This window comes from Sinocyclocheilus grahami, unplaced genomic scaffold (genome assembly GCF_001515645.1).
Source record: "Sinocyclocheilus grahami isolate Dianchi unplaced genomic scaffold, SAMN03320097.WGS_v1.1 scaffold82.1, whole genome shotgun sequence".
Taxonomy (NCBI): Eukaryota; Metazoa; Chordata; class Actinopteri; order Cypriniformes; family Cyprinidae; genus Sinocyclocheilus; species Sinocyclocheilus grahami.
In genome coordinates, this window is record NW_015505261.1 from 441,269 (window position 1) to 461,188 (window position 19,920).

Genomic DNA, 19,920 nt, shown 5'->3' on the forward strand with positions numbered 1-19,920 from the left:
CAAAGACTCAGCAGCTGGGTCTAAGAGCAACAGTGAGCAGAAGCAGCAGTCACACACAGAGATCGTCTGTTTGCTCTACACAATAGTCTGAACCTTTGGTATTTCACTGCTTCACCAAAACACTATTCTGTTTTCTTCTAATTGGTCCAGTCCAGTGCTGAATGGCCAGACTGTGCATTGTTACTGGCGCCTTCCATACTCGCTTAATCAAATGATTTGAATCTCCAATGTGGAATACCCCACATTCCACTTTAGAAGCACTAATAGCTTATAGAATCCCTGTTAAATCATTGGAATTCTCCGTGTGAAATATTTCTTGGCATGTAGAATTTGCAGTCACACTGCAGTAGTTTAACAATTCATGGGTGAGCGTTTTCCTTGCTTACTACCTTAATGGTCCAGTGTGCAGTGAACCCCAACACAATGTGCTAAAAACTAACAGTGGGCACCTGTTGGGCAGATGTCCTTCAACCACATTTTAACCCTTCCTTTCTATCTTACAAAACAGCATGGAGCAAGGTCATAATATCATACTTGATAAACTCTATAGATTTATCTATCTATCTAAGACATCAGCAATGATCTTAGAGAAGCAATTGTTGCTGCCATCAATCTGGGAAGAGTAATAAGGCCATTTCCAAACAATATGAAGTCCATTATTCTACAGTGAGGTAGATTATTCACAAGTGGAAGACATTCAAAACAGACACCAATCCTTCCAGGAGTGGATGTCCCTGCAAATTCACCCCAAGATCAGACCATGTAACGCTCAGAGAAATGGCAGACAACCCAAGAACTTCACCCCAGGCTCCACAGGCCTCAGTTAACATGTTAAATGGTCAAATTCATGACAGTACAGTTAGAAAAATATGGGTTGGCTTGTCAGAAGAAAGCTTCTTCTATCTAAAAAAGCATGGCAGCACGGTTTAGGTTTGCAAAGTTGCTTCTGAACAAGCCATATGTCTTCTAGAACAATGACCAAATGATGAGACCAAAGTGGAGATGTTTGGCCATAATGCACAGCAGGACATTTGGTGAAAACCTAACAAGCATATCAGCACAAACACCTCATACCAAAAGTCACACATGCTGGAGGACTAATGATTTTGGGCTTGTTCTGTAGCCAATATTGCATTCTTTGGAGCATTTTAAATTATGTTCCTTGCTGAAGTTTATTCACATGAGTTACATACACGTGTTATAGACAACAAATCAAGCTTTTCTTCAAATATGAATGCATTTTTTTGGACTGAATATATATAGAGGGAAAAATATATTTTTGAATGCTCTATACATTTTAAAATATATTGTAAGAAATATGCAAAAAGGGGCCAAGAATATATTGGCAGAAAATATATTCACGTAAATATATTTTGAAACATATTTTAGCAAATATATATTTTTTGCCATTTTTTTGTAGGCTATATTTCTGAAAACAGATTTTCAACAGATATGTATACATATACATTTTTTTTTAAAACCATACACAAAAACGGCAATTGTATATTAGTAAAAATATTTTTTTACATACATTTTGATTTTTTTTTTTAGCAAATATATATATTTTGGCCATTTTTTGTATATTTTGAAATTTATTTTTTCTGTATGGGAAAGGTTTTCACCAATTTATGCTTCGGTACTGCAGTTTTTGGAAATTTCCACTTAGTATAAACTTTTTGTGGAAGTGTACTTTGCTACATTTTAAAGAGAAAACTGATATTTTGATATTTTTAAATTACTCATGTGTCCAAGTCCATTTCAATGAAGGTATCTTTACCAAGTATGACGGTTGGATTATGCCACACTGCTACATAGACAGACTATAGACTAATCAAAATACACTTTTGGTATCAGGTTGGTATTCAGGTACTTCAGAAGAATGCAATGATATTGTCATGATGTCAAGATGGTACCATGTCTAAAAAACCTTATACTTGCAGTTTTTTGTTTTTTTAAGATTTATAAATGCATATACAAGGAGCAGCGTTTCAATTATTTGAGGTACAAGCATAAATAAATACACAACTGTATAAACAAACAAACAAATGCCACTCTACTGAGACACCAGTGGTCCTCTCATAAGGGCAGCAGTGCGCACTAGAGTACTAGAGAGCTGTCGTACTGAGATGCTGCGTAATGTCAGAGCGCGTCGCACTGCGCAGTCGGGTTTGGGCAGCAGTGAGCGCTGCTCTGCGTCTGAAGGGAAGCTTGCCGTGCCAAAGCAGGCGGAGTCGGAAACGCGAAAGCCCAGCGCTCCTTATACTCCCTCCCCCGCCGGAGGTGTGAACGATCGTGGTGGAGCAGCTCAGGGAGCCGCCGTGATCGACTGCCCCAGAAAAGCGCTGCGTTATCCGGACGGAGATCCAGCCGCCAGTTGGTCGTCCCGTTGTTCTTGCATTTAAGCGCATCAGGTGGAGCCGGTGTGACATTACACGAGCTCTTCCCTCTCTTCTCAAATAGAGGACGAATTCCCCCAGTCGCCCCAGGAATATCTCCCTGGATATTTACCCCAGAAATGGACGGTTTCGCCGGTAGTTTAGGTGAGTGTGTCTGTCTGTGCGCTGAAATGTTGACTATTAATAGATGCGTCTTCTACAGACATTGCGAATATAGACGCAAGTGTGGAATGTGTGTGTGCTGGCTCACTGCACGCTCGTGTCAGCTGTATAGCCACGCTCCTCTGACACTGCATTCGTGGGCAAAATGCTACAGTGAGAGGAGCGTTGTGTCAAGAGACTCATACCACGATTCACGATGGCCGTATATCTTTACCCTGCTGTTTATTTCCGTTGTTAAAGCCTGCAGTGACATGCCACTGGAAAATGCTCTGAGCACACAACACACTGCAGCTCACGCTTTATACAGGATTAGAATTTTTTTGAATTGTTTACTTGCAATGTGCACACTATCCACCCTATCTGCCCCAAATAGTAGGCCTATTGAAAATGACTAATATCACATAGAATTTAGGATGGATACACTCTAAAAAATGCTGGGTTAAATACAACCCACTGCTGGGTAAAATAGGGACAAACCCAGCAATTGGGCTGTTTTGACCCAGCTGTTTTAAATGTTTAACCCAACCTTCTGGGTAGTAACCCAACCACTGGGTCAAAACAACCCAATTGCTGGGTTTGTCCCTTATTTCTACCATATGTGACCCTAGAGCACAAAACCAGTCATAAGTCGCTGGGGTATATTTGTTGCAATAGCCAACTTTACATTGTATGGGTCAAAATTATAGATTTTTTTTTAAATGCCAAAAATCATTAGGATATTAAGTAAAGATCTTGTTCCATGAAGATATATTGTAAATGTCCTACCGTAAATATATCAAAACATGCATTGCTAAGAACTTCATTTGGACAACTTTAAAACCGATTTTCTCAATATTTAGATTTTTTTGCACCCTCAGAATCTAGATATTCAAATAGTTGTATCTCAGCCAAATATTGTCCTATCCTAACCATCCTTACATCAATGGAAAGCTTATTTATTCAGCTATATAACAAGTGTATCGATTGAACTATATAGTGAACTATATATTGATATATAATTCACCCTTATGACTGGTTTCTGGTATGTTTATGTATATAAGACCAGGCCCATCGTAATTGGAAGTCACAATGATAATGCAAATAAATTCAAGAATGGAGACCAATCGCAAGCCAGTATGCAAATTCTTATACGCAATCGACTTGGTTAGATTTTGAATGGCGAACATTCTAGTCAAAAATTTAAATTTCACTCTTAAATAATTACAAATTATATGGTTTATAAAACAAAAACAGCACTCTATGGCTTAAATGATCCACACATAATGTTGCTGAATGAGGACTACAACCACAAGAATGTGAGTTTATGCTTGACAAATCAGACATCTGTTGCAGCAACTTATTTTTTACAAATCACAGCAAATTCAAATTACTGTGGGTAATTTATATTTTAGAACAAAACATGAAAGTAATATTAACCACAAACCTTGATTTACTAATGAATCCAAAGAAACAATTAGGCTATACAAACACACAGGACATTCTTGAAACCAATGGCGATTTAGGTTGCTCTATAAGTTAATGCCACGAGCAGCTCAACAGAATAATAAACATATAATGTGCAAATAATATCAGTACTGTAAAATGGCTGTGAAATTATAGCACCGTGTTGATATATGTGTATATATTAGGCTAGAATAGCATTAATGGAGCAGCAGTGCAGGCCAAAAAAAAAAAAGAAATCAGGAAGGGGGCCAACACTTTTTCACACCACTGTATGTAAAATTAATAAATATTAGTGAATACTTAATTTTTAATATTATATTACACACACACACACACACATACTATATATATATATATATATATATATATATATATATATATATAAAATTTGTTATTTTTAAAAATGAAATATATATATGTATATAAAATATTCATATATGAATATAAAATTAATTAATATTCAGTTAATATAATCAGATGTATAAAAATTTATTTAATCATGTTATTATTAATGTTATATTTTTTTAGTGTTTTAACGTAACAGTGTTTTAATAATTAACAGTTAATGTAGTTGAAGTTTACTTTTTTTCTTTTATAAAATATATATTTTCCATTAGCAAATCTTAAAAGATCCATTTTTAAATGACTCGGAAGCAAATTTCAAATTCATTGTTTTCTGATATTGAATTGCTTTGTTTTAATGCAACAGTGTAAAGCTGTGTGGGACTTTGCCCTGTAATTGTTGACTTGAGAGCGGCTGCTTGAATATCCTGGCATATAACGGCTGATCAATGAAATTCTGTGCTGATTATATAACTTGATTCTGTTGCTTGGTTATGCTCGGAGGAGGGTTGAGCGCTCAGTTTGTCCTGCTCTGAGTTACCTTGGTGATGTCGCAGTGTCTGGCAGGGATGCGATATAAAGTAAAGGGCCAGTTAACTGCATAGAGAAAACGGAGACTTTTCTGCAGGTGCATGTGATGGAAAACTTTATTTTGGGCCTGTTTTGAAATGGCAGTGCAGTTTTGTGTATATGGCCGTTACGCTGCGGTCTGAATTATTGGATATGACTGCTGCTGAACTGCAGTGTGTGTGTTGTTACAGTCTCTGTCCTACAATGCCCCCATCATCCCTTACTAATGACTTCTACTTTCTCTTTTTTTTCCTTATAAATAAGCTTTTTATAAAAAAAATTTAATCTATAAAGAAGCTAATCATTATCAAACCACATCATCTAAATTTAATTTGTTATTCAGTTGAGTTATCAGTCAAATGAAATCTAGTTTTGGCTTCCTTTATTTTGTACTGGCTTTGATTTCCCCGAAACTGCTTTTCTAATGCCAAAGTTGAAGGTTTCAAACACAAAAGTGCACTAGTAAGCGTGTATAAAACCAGACCTAGTATCAGTTTTGCACCACAGGTACATCCGTCAGAGACAGACCGCATGCACACATGCCACACACAACCTTGTCACCTCCGTCTCTGCGTCACACAAGGCAGCGGCAGAGATTAAACTCACTCTTTTAAAGTTTTCGGTATGACGTGCAGGCCCGTTTGACTCACTTTGGTTCTTGGAAGATCTAAATGTGGTTTTTGACAATGTAAAATGTGGTTTTGGTCATGAAGACAGTGAAGCAAAACTTGCACAGCTAAACTTGAAAAATGTGCGCATGTAATAGAAAGCGGACTGATTTCCTTTCATGACGTGATATGGGTGTGATAAAAGGAAAATTATTTAAAAAATCTACATTACAATGCACGTGTACTTTGTATTAATGCTGCTTTTGGAAAACTTCAAATCCATTTTCAAGAAAAGCTTAATTTGAATGACTCGTGAATAAAAATGTTGTCATGCCATGTGGTTTTTACTTAATGATGTAACCATTAAGTACAATGGTGTAACACCTTGAATACATGTGAGTATACCTCGTTATTAAAAATAAATAAATAAATAAAAATATACATTTAATTTATTAATAAAAAAAAACGATGAATAATTATTTGTAAAATGAATAAATAAATATGATTACAAGTAACTTTTTTAATTGTTATTAATTAACAGTGAAGCTGATTCAAAAAAATACATTTTGATGCCAAATTTTGATGATTTGTCAAGAATTTGTCTTTAATTTATTGTTATATTTTAATGCATTTTTCCTTGATGTTAAGAAAAAAAATAACACAATGAGTATCAGAAATTAAAAGCCTACTCATAGAAGAGGTGTATTTGAACATTTTAAGAATTATTCACATTTTAGTGTATTTTTGAATACATTAATAGATATTAATGCCATGTAATTTCCCCTTGCATTTACACTTGTGGTGTTTTGCTACTCAGGTCAGTGTTGGACACATTTAAATGTCCTTATAGATGACCATTACAATGTATTTATAATTTATTCATAAATATATTCAAATTTAATAGATTAGTATTTATGAACTGAATAGAGTAAATGATTTTTGTTTCATTGGACTAATTTCTACTTCATTTAAAAAGTTGATGATTATTTTATTGTATTGTATTCAGCTCTACCCAATCAAAACAGACTCAAATCTCAATTTTGGGTTGCGACCCATCAGTTGAGATCTAGTGTTGTTGAGTGTGCCTCTTAGGGCTCTGAGTTATGTGCTCTTTCGAGTGTAGGTCAGTAGGTTGGCCTGTGAGCGTTGTGCTGCCTTTTAAGGTGTGTGCATGTGTTATGTTGATGTGTAAAAGACACTGAAGCAGGGAGCCTGATGGAGGTGTAGGGTCTTGCTCATGGCTCCAGCACTCTTAAAGGTCTCCATGTAGGCTTCAAGCGTTCACTGCGCCGAGATGGCATCAGTTTTCGCTCTGCACCCAATCAGCCGCCCAACTGTCAAACTCAACATAAAAATAGCAGCCGCCCCCCGTTCCTCCCGTCGCCAGGTGCATTCCCCACCTCCATTGCTCAATCCCAGGCTTCTGTGGGGCCGTGTGTGGGTTATTCAGCTGTACCAAGCTGGTGTAGTGCAGTGACTGAAAGCTCAGGGTGGATAACCAGATAGCTGCTGGTTTAAGCCGTGTACGGAGCGAGCTGTGATCTTGACTATGGCACGTTTTTCTACAGGGGCGGTGAACTTCACACTTATAGCAATTCATAGTGAAAACGCAACCAGAAGCTGTTTGTTTTCAGTTGTAGTTGTTGATTTCCTGTGATGCAGCGTAGGTTTATCCATTGATGCAACAAAGTTTTTATGCAAATGAAAAGCAACAAAATGTGACAACTAATGAGAATGAGTGAATACATCGGTATGGAAGCTTATTTCTGCCATGGAATAAAAAAATAATTGCGATCACAATTCTGACGTTTTTTCCTCACAATTCGGAGTTTATATCTCAATTAATTGCGATAAATTTCAGAAAAAATGTGCGATTAATTAGTTAATTTTTTTTAATCGGTTGACAGCACTAATATATATATATATATATATATATACTGTATATATATATCACAATATAGTTATTTTTGCTTCAAAAAAGGTCTTTATGATATCAATTTAGAACAATTAAATAAGAAATGCTGTGTACATTGTATAAAGTTATACAATTAAAGTACATTGAATAATCAAATGTATAAAAAAAACGGCATTTCTCTTTTGGTGCTGAATGCGTTTCAATGGCTTAAAATCACTTGTTTTTAAACAGCGATGCTTAAAAACGCATGCAAACAATAAGTTTTGACCACATAGCATGGCAAATTCATGTGAGCATGTAACCACGATATAGATAATAGTCCAAAATCTTGACAAATTTCTACCGGTTAGTCATGCCTACTGTACCGGTTATTGTGATATCTTGTTCTAGCTATTATATTAGCTAGATCTTTTTTATATCAGTCAGCGCTATGCTAAGCTAGTAGACCAAGCTGTTAACTTGCTAAATGAAAGCTAACAAAGGGAAATGTGTAATTTGACTATTTTAGCTCCAGTTTGTAATGCACAAATCGTTTTCATTATTAACCATTTAGGAACATCCACTATGTTAAAAGACCAGTGATTCAGAGACCTCCAGTGATAAAACTGTGTATCCAAAATAAGAGCACTGCAGTGTCTTTGGACAAAAGCGTCTTCTAAATGACTGTTGACTTATTTATTGGAGCTACAGTACACTCTTAAAAATAAAGGTGCTTCACGATGCCATAGAAGAACCTTTTTGTCTAAATGGTTCCATAAAGAACCTTTAACATCTGAAGAACCTTTCTGTTTCCCAAAAGGTTCTTTGTGGCGAAAAGAAGGTTCTTCAGATTACAAAAAGGTAAGAAAGAGATGGTTCTTTAAAGAACCTTTGACTGAATGGTTCTTTGTGGAACCAAATATGGTTCTTCTATGGCATCGCTTGAAGAACCTTTTGAAGCACCTTTATTTTTAAGAGTGTAGATGCACCAGTGCGCTGGCTTAGGTTTCTGATTCAAGGAAACGTTACAGCGTGTCTTTGTGTGCTCAGTTTTCCTCCGTGTTTGTGAAAAATCAGATGCAAATAAATTTTAATGTCAGCAGATAAACACAATGTAACCTCTGTGAAAGCTGTAGCGGGATGTGAAGACCGTATCATTGTTGAAAACCCCGACTTATGTTGGTTTGGGATGAACGGGTCTGCAGCATCGCTCATGGTTCATTTGCAGTGTGTCAAACTGGGTTTTATGCACGAGTTTGTTTTGGAAGTATCTGATTGTTTTGACTCTAAATGACCTGTGATGTGGTTTTCATGTGGTTGTGATTGCATATGGCAGATGTTAATGTTAAAGTGTGTGTGTGTGTGTGTGTGTGTGTGCTGAGTTGCACTTGGAAAGACAAGCTGATGATCAGATTTCAAAATTCCTTCTTTGAAAGAATAAGATGGAGGGAAGCAGGAGACAGACGGACACAGAGAGAGAGAGAGAGAGAGCAAAGGGAGGGAGAGATCCGGAAAGGGACACACGTGTACCCGAACGCTTCCAGATGCTGGAATGTTGCCTCCCAACTTTTCACATTCCTCATTCCCTTCTTCCCTCATAACAATGGATGAGATTACAGCTGGAGCGAGAAGATAAATATGTGTGTGTGTGTGTGAGTGCGCAGAGGACAGATAGATGAAGTCTGATGAATTGCAGAGCTGCAGATGCTGATGTCCACAGATTCCAGAATATATGCACGTCCTTATTTTGCGCTGCACACTAGGACCAAAACACTCACCAAGTGCTGAACATGAGTAAACACTGCCTTTGGTGGGTAAGTGAACTAAAGGAGTCGGCAGGTAACTGTTTTAACACATAAGCGTAGAAATAATGCAATTTACAGTTTGGCCGGATCAATTGTAGTGTGTGAGTTTGTCTGTAAGGGAGGATCTTGGGCCATGGCTGCTGTAACATCAGTGTCACCGCTTTTACTTTGAGCGGTTTCTCAGGATGGGACACTTGTATGGACAGTGAAAGAGTGTCTGGAACTTTTCCCAGAAGCCCACTTTGTCTGTCATCCATGTTTGTTTCATTTCTGTTAATTGCCTGTAAACTCCACCGAATTTCCTCTAGGCTTCTCTGGGGAAAACAGGAAGTAGTATTAGTCGTCAACAACAACCTCTGTCTTCTTTCTTTGATCAAGAAGAAAAACGCATGCAGATAAGTGAGTTGAATGATATGCAGTATTTTAATGTTGCCATTAGGGCTGGGCAGTATAGCTTGAAATATAATATCTTGATTATATATTGAAAACTTATGTAATATTTTGATGTTTATGTGTTTGTTATAGTTTTTTTCAGTCATAGGAGCCATCATTTCAATCAAACTTACATTTTTAGATAGTAACTTCACAACGTTTAATGTACTGAACTAAATATAGCAAAAAATCGAATCACTATTTCACACTTTTTCACAAATGATTTTCATTCACACAGGGTTGATATGATTTAATATATATATATATTTATTTTAAGTCTCTTATGCTCACCAAGGCTGCATTTATTTGACCAAGAATACTGTGAAAAGTAATATTAGTGTAACTTTTCTATTTTTAAAGGTAATTTATTCCTGCGATAGCAAAGCTGAAAGCTTTAAGAAACTTTTATTGTTATTATCAACACTGAAGTTTGTTCCGCTTAATATTTTTGTGTCAACGAACAGCAAACCAACAGCATTTATTTGAAATATAAATATTTTGTATTTTCTGTCACTTTTGATCAATTTAATTAGGGCTGCACAATTAATCGAATTTATAATCGCGATTACAATTATGGATGCCACAATTACGTAATCGTTAAAAAAACGTCAATTAATCGTTCAAAGTCCACTTATGTTATTCTGCGTACTTAAGATGCGGTTTTTTCTTTCTACATGTTATCTTAAGGGTTTTTCCCATTATTTTAATTTTAGTTTTAGTATAACATTATAATACCATTCATATTTTTACTTTTTTATCATTTAAAGAAGAAACCAATCCGATGTATAGTTGACATTTGAGGCTTAATACTATAGAAAAGCACTAAATGTTTTTCAGTTAGTGTGTTTTCAGCTTGTTTATTTTCATATAAAAATACAGCATGCAGTTGCATCAAACAATGGTATAAACATCATTCAGTGTAAATTGTGATAATCGTAATTAATATTCGCAATTACAATTTCAAGGGAATAATCGACAATTATGATTTTTGTCTTAATCGCGCAGCCCTAAATTTAATGCATCCTTACTGATACATCCTCACTTCTTTTTGATCCTAAACCTTTGAATGATATATGTGCATCCATATAAAATATTTATGTATAATTTATTAAAACATATTAATGCTTTAAAAATGACACTTGACACTTATGAATCATTGAAATTGTTTCCTAAAATGGTTTGAACTGATTCACAGAAATCCATTAAACTTAACAAATATAAGACTGATTTTGATACTGACAAATTTTCTTGTCACAGTTATCTTAGTGCTTATCTAAGATATCTTATCTCTTAAAATCATGACAATATTTAATATATTGCATCATTTTGTGGTCAGCATCATTGTAAATAAATTGTGAGTATTTTAAATGTCATGCCCTAGTTGTCATGTTTATTCTGAAAGCTCATGCACAGAAAGTCTATTGAACACACGAGGCTTGCTTGACTGATTTATTAGTGCAGGCCCTGGAGCCAGCAGCCATGAAATTGAGGATTGAATCAAGTGGAATCAACTAATTTGAGATCTGTTTTGCTCTGCTTCCCCCGAGTGGGAAAAAGAGCAAGAGAATGGGCCGCAGGAGGACAGTGCTGGTGAACATAAGGGGCCAGATTTTGTGTTGGCTGTACTCTAACCTTAATCAGGATTAATCAGGATGTGCCGCCATCCCTCACGTGTGTGTGTGTGTGTGTGTGTGTGTGTGAGAAAGAGAGACAAGGTTGTAGGCTTGCCGCGATAGATGGTGCTGACGGTGATAGCGGTGTTAAGCCGCAACACCGGTTACGTCACTTGCCCACTGCGGCACCGACCCCCACCGTCATTTTGATTTTGTATAGTAATAAAAATAATTTAGTTCAGTAAAAGAACAGAAACTACAATTAAAAACTGAACGCGGCTGCGCAGTTTGCATCACAGATCAGATTTAATTTATCCAGTGAGGAGAGTGAGTCGAGCTGACTGACAAGAAGAGTGAGTTTCGAAACGAGATGCAAAAGCGCCTTTTTGGCAATATTTTGGTTTTTTAAACGCCTGTTGACTTTTGCCGTTTATCTGATTTTGGAAGTTTTTTTAAACATTTGTTTCTTATTTAATTGGTTCCACATTGTTTGCTGATTTTTACTTTATTTAAACTTTGTGTCATTTATTTATTTTATTTGACATCAAGGTGTATGCCGTGCCTCCAAGCTTTCTTACTCGTTTTGCTAATAAACGTTGTACGTTTCTTATTTATTTGGTTATATATTATACATGTTTACTTAGCCTATTTCCAGTTTTGTATACCTTATTTAAACTTTATGTACGTTATTTGTTATTTTATATTAGGCATAGCCTGCCCTGTAGCGTGGTGTATTTAAAAAAAAAATTTTTGTAAATAAAAGTTCTACGTTTTATATATAGGCTAAAGTGAGCTTGACGTTGTATTTTGTTGTTGCATTCAAGCAATTGATGCCGAACTGCCGCTAATTCGAATGTGAAAGTAAAATGCGCACGGCGCTTTTAAGCTATTTAAAAGCGAAGGAAAGCGAGGAAAAGAGGGAAAATTCAAACGAACTAAAAACGAACAATTGCTTTACGCCAAATTGCCGCTGTTTGAAAGTGAAAGTAAAATGGGCACGCCGCATTTACAAGCTATTTAAAAGCAAAGGAAAGCGTGGAAAAGAGGGAACGCCCCCACGGTGATATCGGTATTACCGGTGTTGTCTGAAGTGGTTCAGGGTGGATTAAGTTAATGGCTGGGTTGGACACAGATCTTGGATGAGGTTTCAGGCACCCTTTCTCCACTCATGAAACCCAGTCAGAGTTTTTAGACACACAGATTGAGTTCAAGATGCACATGGTCATGAAAAATACCATCTGGGTCATGTGTGATGACTCTATAAATGGTCCATAAACCATGAGGCGCACTAAAACATTTGTGTTAGGATAAACAGCATGTTTGGCAAGTTGTGCTTTAAAAATTGTAGTTGTTTACAGTGTTGTTTGTCTTTACAAACCCATCCATGCACCCACACACACATTCAGGTTCTGTGTGTCGCAAAAGACAGGTGTGCGCTCAGCAGGAGCTGGATCAGTATCAAATAGCAGTACTGCTATAGATGTGCCAGGTTATCTGCTCACTGGCTCTTTTCGATTAGCTTGCCTTCTAAAGTCAATGGCTCATAGATCAGTTGTCCTTTTCTAGTTATTTGTGTGTGTGTGTGTGTGTGTGTGTGTTTACACCAGAATACTGTAATATTAGTTTAACATGATGTAATATGAATAATTTTTAAAACTCTGCACACATTCATTACATACCTGAAATTTGTATTTAATTCTTATTTTGTGTCTATCAAAGGCATGATGCAACATGGCAGCAACAGTGTTTGGCCAGTATGTTGTTTTATAAATTATATAAACATAATATATAGAATTGAAATATATACACTATCGGTCAAACATTTGGGGTTGGATCTTTTTTTTTTTTTTTTTTTTTTAATATATATACGTATATATATATTTTTTAAAAGAAGTCTCTTATGCTCAACAAGGCTGCATTTATTTGATCAAATATACAGTAAAAAGAGCAATATTGAGAATTATTATTATTACTATTATTATTTAAAATAACTATTTTATCTTTATTATATATTAGAATGTAATTTATTCCTGTGATGCAAAGCTGTATTTTCAGCATCATTACTCCAGTCTTCAGTGTCACATGATCCTTCAGAAATCAATCTAAAATGCTGATTTACTGCTCAAGAAACATTTCTTGTTATTCTCAATGTTGAAAAGTTGTGCTGCTTAATATTTTTTTAGAAACGATATTTTTTTCCAGGATTCTTTGATGAATAGAAAAGAACAGCATTTATTTGACATAGAAATATTTGTAACATTATAAATGTCTTCACTGTCACTTTTGATTAATTTAATGTGAATTTGCAGAATTAAAGTATTAATTTCGGTACAAAATTAGTATTATACATTTACAGTATAACATGGTATATCATGGATTTGGCAAATTTTGGATGATTGATTTTTAAATCCAAGCTGTCAGAATCTAAAAAAATTAAAAAATAAAAGAATAAATAAATACATACCCTTTGAATTTAAATGATTATTTAATCACAATGTTTACTCAGAATTTACTGAAAAATATTTAAGAATGTGCACCACTGACAAGACCGTCTAGATTTTGAAACTTGTGCAACTGACCATTTCTCTAAATCGACAGGACATGTACTGTGCTTGACTTCGGTCTCCTTTAGTTTTTTGAGCGTGACGTGCTGACAGGCACAGTAGCTCACTGTGCTGCTGTGGGTTATTATTTTTAGCCATTTTGTCACCTATAAATCACAAATGTGCAGCGTCTGTCATTGTCTGCCATCAGACGCCTCCACGCTATTCTCCTGAAATGCTAACCTTACCATACTTACCACACGGTTGCACTCTACAATTAAGCTAAACAAAGTCAGCTAGTGTGATTAAACCACAGAAACTGTGATTTAATTAAATAAACTTTAAGTCTGTTGTCTACATACTCGGTGTTCATGGCGTTTCCAGAAATGTTCATAATTCATAATTCACAGTTCAAATCACAATATTTGGCCAAATTGCACAGTAAACTCTAGAGTAAAAAAATTATTTCTCTTTATTGGTATTTTCTGGATTACTAAAAAGATCTACAAGGACAATGTTGTTTTACTGACAACACTCACGTTCATGTGCTAACGTCTCTGCATAGTTAGGGTTGTGAGGGGAGGACATTTGCACTGTGAGGTCAACCAGCGCAGTGACACTGCAGATTTTACGCTCCGCTTAAACATGTCTGTCCGACGGCCTCATTCCGGCTCCGCAGTGCAGCAGAAGCCAGTGATAACTCTGCATTTTCACTCAGGAGAGCTGGATATTTAAAGGCAGGCCACTGCAGTCCTTCCAACTTCCTCTGGTAGTTTTCCACAGCATCCAGCTGAAATATGGCTGGTAAAAGGATTTCCATGCTGACCAGGTGCACAGCAGCAGTAGGTGTTCACAATTTGTTCCATCAGAAGCTTTGCGTAGTTTGTGTGAGGAGCAGACAGATGGCGCTGCAGACGTTTAGACAACCGGATTTGAGGCTGAGGAGGGAATTGTGTGTGTGTTTTTAAGTTTTGTGTTCATTAAACATAACATTTCGGAATTTGAACTTTAAATAATAAGAAATTAAAGGTGCAATAAATAATACATTTACACCTAATGAATAGTGCCTTTGATGGATGTTTGAAATGATGGATGAAGATCCAGTCATATCAGTGGCATAGAAATGTTTTTGTTTTTTGTAATGTAGCCTATATTTTTTTAATAGAAATTATATTTCTGCATTTTTTTTCTAAACTGAAAGAAAGGGAAAATGTAATGGATTTTTTTTTTTTTTTGCCAGAACATTATTCAATAATTTTACTGACTTTTCTGTTAACTCTTAAGACACAACGCATTGCAGTGCAAAATTCTAAATACAGGTAAAACACCTGTACAAACAATACAGAAAATTATATTAATACAGTACATTGTGCCCTATTTTGTTTTTAAATTAATACTTTTATTTATCAAGTATGCAATATATTTTTAAAACGTCACAGTAAAGTCCTGAAAACCCTGAAGCAATGTATTCAACATTGATAATAATAATAATACTAATAATAAATGTTTCTTGAGCAGCAGATCAGCATATTCAAATGATTTCTGAAGGATCATGTGACACTGAAGACTGGAGTAATGATGCTTAAAATCACAGGAATAAATTACATTTTAAAATATATTCAAATAGAAAACAGTTATTTTAAATTATTTTTGATCAAATAAATGTAGTCTTAATGGGCATAAGAGGCTTATTTCAAAAATGTCTTACAGACGCTAAAAATGTTTGAACCCTAGAGTACACTTGCTAGTCATGTGGAAGTTAAGTAATCACAATATAAACATTTAATGTTGAATATATTGAACAATATTCAAAAATAATACAGTATCATATTGTGATTGTATAATAAAGTAGACCAGAATGAGACCTGGCTCAGTTACTAAGCCCATTTACAATGTGAATACAATCAAAGCTGGGCTCATTTCTTCTTAACTTGACTTCTAGGTCATCTGAAAGAGGTTTGAGTTCTTTTAAAGTAGAATAAATTACTTAAATACGCCTTTTTCCTAATGGCAGATCTGAAAACTTCAGGTTTCTTTTTTTTTTTCTTTTTTTTTGTGTGATGCCCCATGCTTGTGATAAGTGTCATTATAACATCCAGATGCACAAACAAAAAGTGCTTAGTGCACCTGTAATCTAGTAAACACTATGAGTGTTCAGCATCACACAGAGACATTCAATATTCTGCTCTAGAGAGAAATCATTAGTACCTAAATTTAGCCTCTTAGGGGCTTTTAAGTAATCCAGATCATTTGTAATGAAGCATTTGGAGGAAGACGTCTCGGTGCTGTTTTTGCAGGATCAACTGTTATTGTTGTGGTAATTGTACATCTCCAGTGAGCTGCTACAGACTGAGCATTGTGAGCCTGTGCACGGACTGTTTGGAACGGTGTGGTTCGGGTTTGCTGTTGGAAGCGTTTTACTCCTATAGTGCCCATTAATTCCTGTAAGTACCACACTGGGGTTTGACTGAATGTACTTCCCCTAACATTTCATTTTGATCTTGCTTGAATAAATTTGAAAGCTTGCGTAAGCACTTCAAGCTAAATGGCAACAGAGACAGAAAGGGAGTTAAAGAGGAGAAACAGATGTAAAAAGAAAGCATAAGAGAAATATGTGAAGACATATGGAAACATAGAAAAAGAAAGTCAGAAACGAGATGAATAGCAACTTAAACAGTTGTTTTGATGTTTTGTTATCCGTATCTAAATTGCTGCTCTCTTCTGCCAAACAGGGCTGTGCGATAAAGAAAGAGTCAATAAATTATGACAGATTATTTTTTGTTTGTTTTTGGATGAACTGTCCCTTTAAAGAAATAGTTCACCCAAAAATGAAAATTCTGTCATTAATTACTCACCCTCATGTCGTTCCAAACCCGTAAGACCTTTGTTCATCTAAGGAAAACAAATTAAGATATTTTTGATGAAATCCAAGAGCTTTCGGACCCTGCATAGACAGCAACACAACTGACACGTTCAAGACCCAGAAAGGTAGTAAGGACATCTTTAAAATAGTCCATGTGACATCAGTGGTTCAACCGTCATTTTATGAAACTATGAGAAAACATTTTGTGTGCAAAGAAAACAAAAATAATGAATTCATTCAACAATTCTTCTCATCTGTGCCAGTCTCCGCTGTGCAGTAGTTACATTGCTGTCTATGTAGGGAAAGCTCTCGGATTTCATCAAAAATATCTTAATTTGTGTTCCGAAGATGAATGAAGGTATTTTGGGTTTGGAACGACGTAAGGGTGAGTCATTAATGACAGAATTTTCATTTTTGGGTGAACCACTCCTTTAAGACTGAAGTCTTTATCTTTATCATCTCTAGCCTACTTTTGTACTATGTAGTACGCAAAAAAACAATACCCAGGTGACTTACAGCTTCTGCTGAGATTCTGGTTTGCACATTTGATGGGCACTTTAGTATCCCATGAGGCCATATGAGAGGATTCATGAATGGCAGGTAAGCGACCCAAGTAGGTCACATGACAAAAAACATGTCATGGGTGTGAGCTGCAAGGCGTGTGGCTCAAACATACTCTTTGCACTCAATTACAAAGCATTTAAAGCCAAACTCATTTTGGTTGGATTAATTTATTTAATAATGTGCTGTCAAACTTCCTGGTGATGCCCTAAAATATATATATGGGAAAAAAATGAAAGGCATATTTATTCTGACCTGTACTTATTAAAATATATAAAAGAATAAGACCATACAAAATTGTATTACATTTTAAATGATTAAAAACTTTTTACTGACTAGGTAAAAGCTAATTAGGAAAACCTATTTAGTTTTTGGGACCTGAACTGATCCTTCTTTCTTTATCAGTTCTTTATCAAATGTAGTACCTACTCAGACAGTATTAGGGCTGGGCGATATATCGAATATTAGCGATACTATCGCAATAATTTTGACGACGATGTAAAATTTGAAAATATTGTGAATATCAAATATTTCAAATTCAAGCATACTTTCCCAAAAGAATGCGCCAAACGTCCAATATTACGTCCCCTTACGTACCGCGCAAGAGACGTGAGGTGGGGGAGGGTCTTTTTTTACACATTAGCAAAATGGAAACTAGTGTTAATTTCGTTAATGAAAACCATGACAAAAATGTTTGTTGACGAGCTTTTTTTCCCATGACTAAGACAATAAGGTCAATAAACGAAATCTATTACTATATCAACATGCAATTTCGTTGATGGAAAAAAGATGAGACTAAAATGTATTCAAAAGAATAAAAAGTTTACCAAAAACCTCTGTATTTTCATCAAAAAAAAGAGACAACATGTTATTGCGGACTGCTCTACACGCCTCTCTACGCGAGCTTTCATGAGAGTGATTGCCAGATATCAAGAGTTCAAATCCCTGAATCAGAGCTTCGCTGTTACAATGATACATTTTCTGCCCGGTGTTTTGCTTATTTTAAGCAATGTGGCAACCATTCGCACACGCTCGCTAGGGTTGTGACAGTGAGGAAATTTTCCCACCGGTTAATTGACGTGTGATAACACCGGTAATCCCGGTATCACCGTGGGGGTGGGGGCGTTCCCTCTTTTCCTCGCTTTCCTTTGCTTTTAAATAGCTTGTAAAAGCGGCGTGCCCATTTTACTTTCACTTTCAAACAGCGGCAATTCGGCGTAAAGCAATTGTTCGTTTGAATTTTCCCTCTTTTCCTCGCTTTCCTTCGCTTTTAAATAGCTTAAAAGCGCCGTGCGCATTTTTACTTTCACATTCGAATTAGCGGCAGTTCGGCATCAATTGCTTAAATGCAACAACAAAATACAACGTCAAACTCACTTTAGCCTATATATAAAACAGAACTTTTATTAACAAAAAATTTTTTAAAATACACCACGCTACAGGGCAGGCTATGCCTAATATAAAATAACAAATAACTTAAAGTATAAATGTTTAAATAGGTATACAAAACTGGAAATAGGCTAAGTAAACATATATAATATATAACCAAATAAATAAGAAACATAGAAAGTTTATTAGCAAAACGAGTAAGAAAGCTTGGAGGCACGGCATACACCTTGATGTCAAATAAAATAAATAAATGACGCAAAGTTTTAATAAAGTAAAAATCAGCAAACAATGTGGAACCAATTAAATAAGAAACAAATGTTTAAAGAAACTTCCAAAATCAGATAAACGGCAAAAGTCAACAGGCTTTTCAAAATCCAAAATATTGCCAAACAGGTGCTTTTGCATCTCGTTTCGAAACTAAATCATCCGCGATCGTCTTGTCTGTCTCACCTCACTCTTCTTGTCAGTCAGCTCGACTCGCTCTCCTCACTGGATAAATGAAATCTGATCTGTGATGCGACTGTCATTCGGCACGCTGCATTGAGCAGCCGCGTTCAGTTTTTAATTGTAGTGTCTGTTCTTTTACTGAACTAAATGATCTTTATTACTATAAATAATCAAAACGACGGTGGGGGTTGGTGCCGCGGTGGGCAAGAGACGCAACCGGTGTCGCGGCTTAACAACGGTATCACCGTCAGCACCGTCTATCGCGGCAAGCCTAACGCTCGCTCCTCATTGCGGAAGCACTGCCGCCGATGATTGAGTTTAGCGATCTAAATGAAAGTGTCACACAACCAGTCTGTGTTCTGTCATGAGATCTCGACTGTATTGTTTGCGATTGTGATTGCTGAATAAATGCACTTACTCAACCGCTGTTGTTTGAATAGAAAAACTTAGGCTATTGCAATTTGGAATTACTATTAGGAATTTCACTGTTATAATATTTTTCATTTGTTTTACCAGTTTTCATAATATAGACAGAGAGGGTGCATAAGTCTTTGGTATTAATATATATATATAAAATAAACCATGTATGAGTCCACATTCTATTGATTTGTGCTCATGGTGGTGGAGCGTCCATGAGGCACATTTCCCCAAATTTGCAAAATTAGCTAAGAAATACCTATGTGTTCCAGCAGCTAGCGCCATATCTGAGAGGGTTTTTAGTGCCAGTGGGAACATAGTTTCATGCCACAGAGTGATTTGTGCTCATGGTGGTGGAGCGTCCATGAGGCACATTTCCCCAAATTTGCAAAATTAGCTAAGAAATACCTATGTGTTCCAGATACTAGTTTCCCA

At 35.9% G+C, this 19,920-nt stretch overlaps 1 protein-coding gene across 1 annotated transcript in view; it reads left to right on the forward strand.

Annotated features, from left to right (window-relative positions):
• Nucleotides 1-2,167: 2,167 nt before the first annotated feature.
• The window catches only part of LOC107586470 (echinoderm microtubule-associated protein-like 4), a 112,319-nt gene continuing 94,566 nt past the window's right edge, over nucleotides 2,168-19,920 (forward strand). Inside the window, exon 1 of the mRNA XM_016273844.1 lies at nucleotides 2,168-2,540. Coding sequence (XP_016129330.1) covers nucleotides 2,516-2,540 — 25 coding nt within the window. The 5' untranslated portion in view covers nucleotides 2,168-2,515. The remainder of the gene's footprint in view (nucleotides 2,541-19,920) is intronic.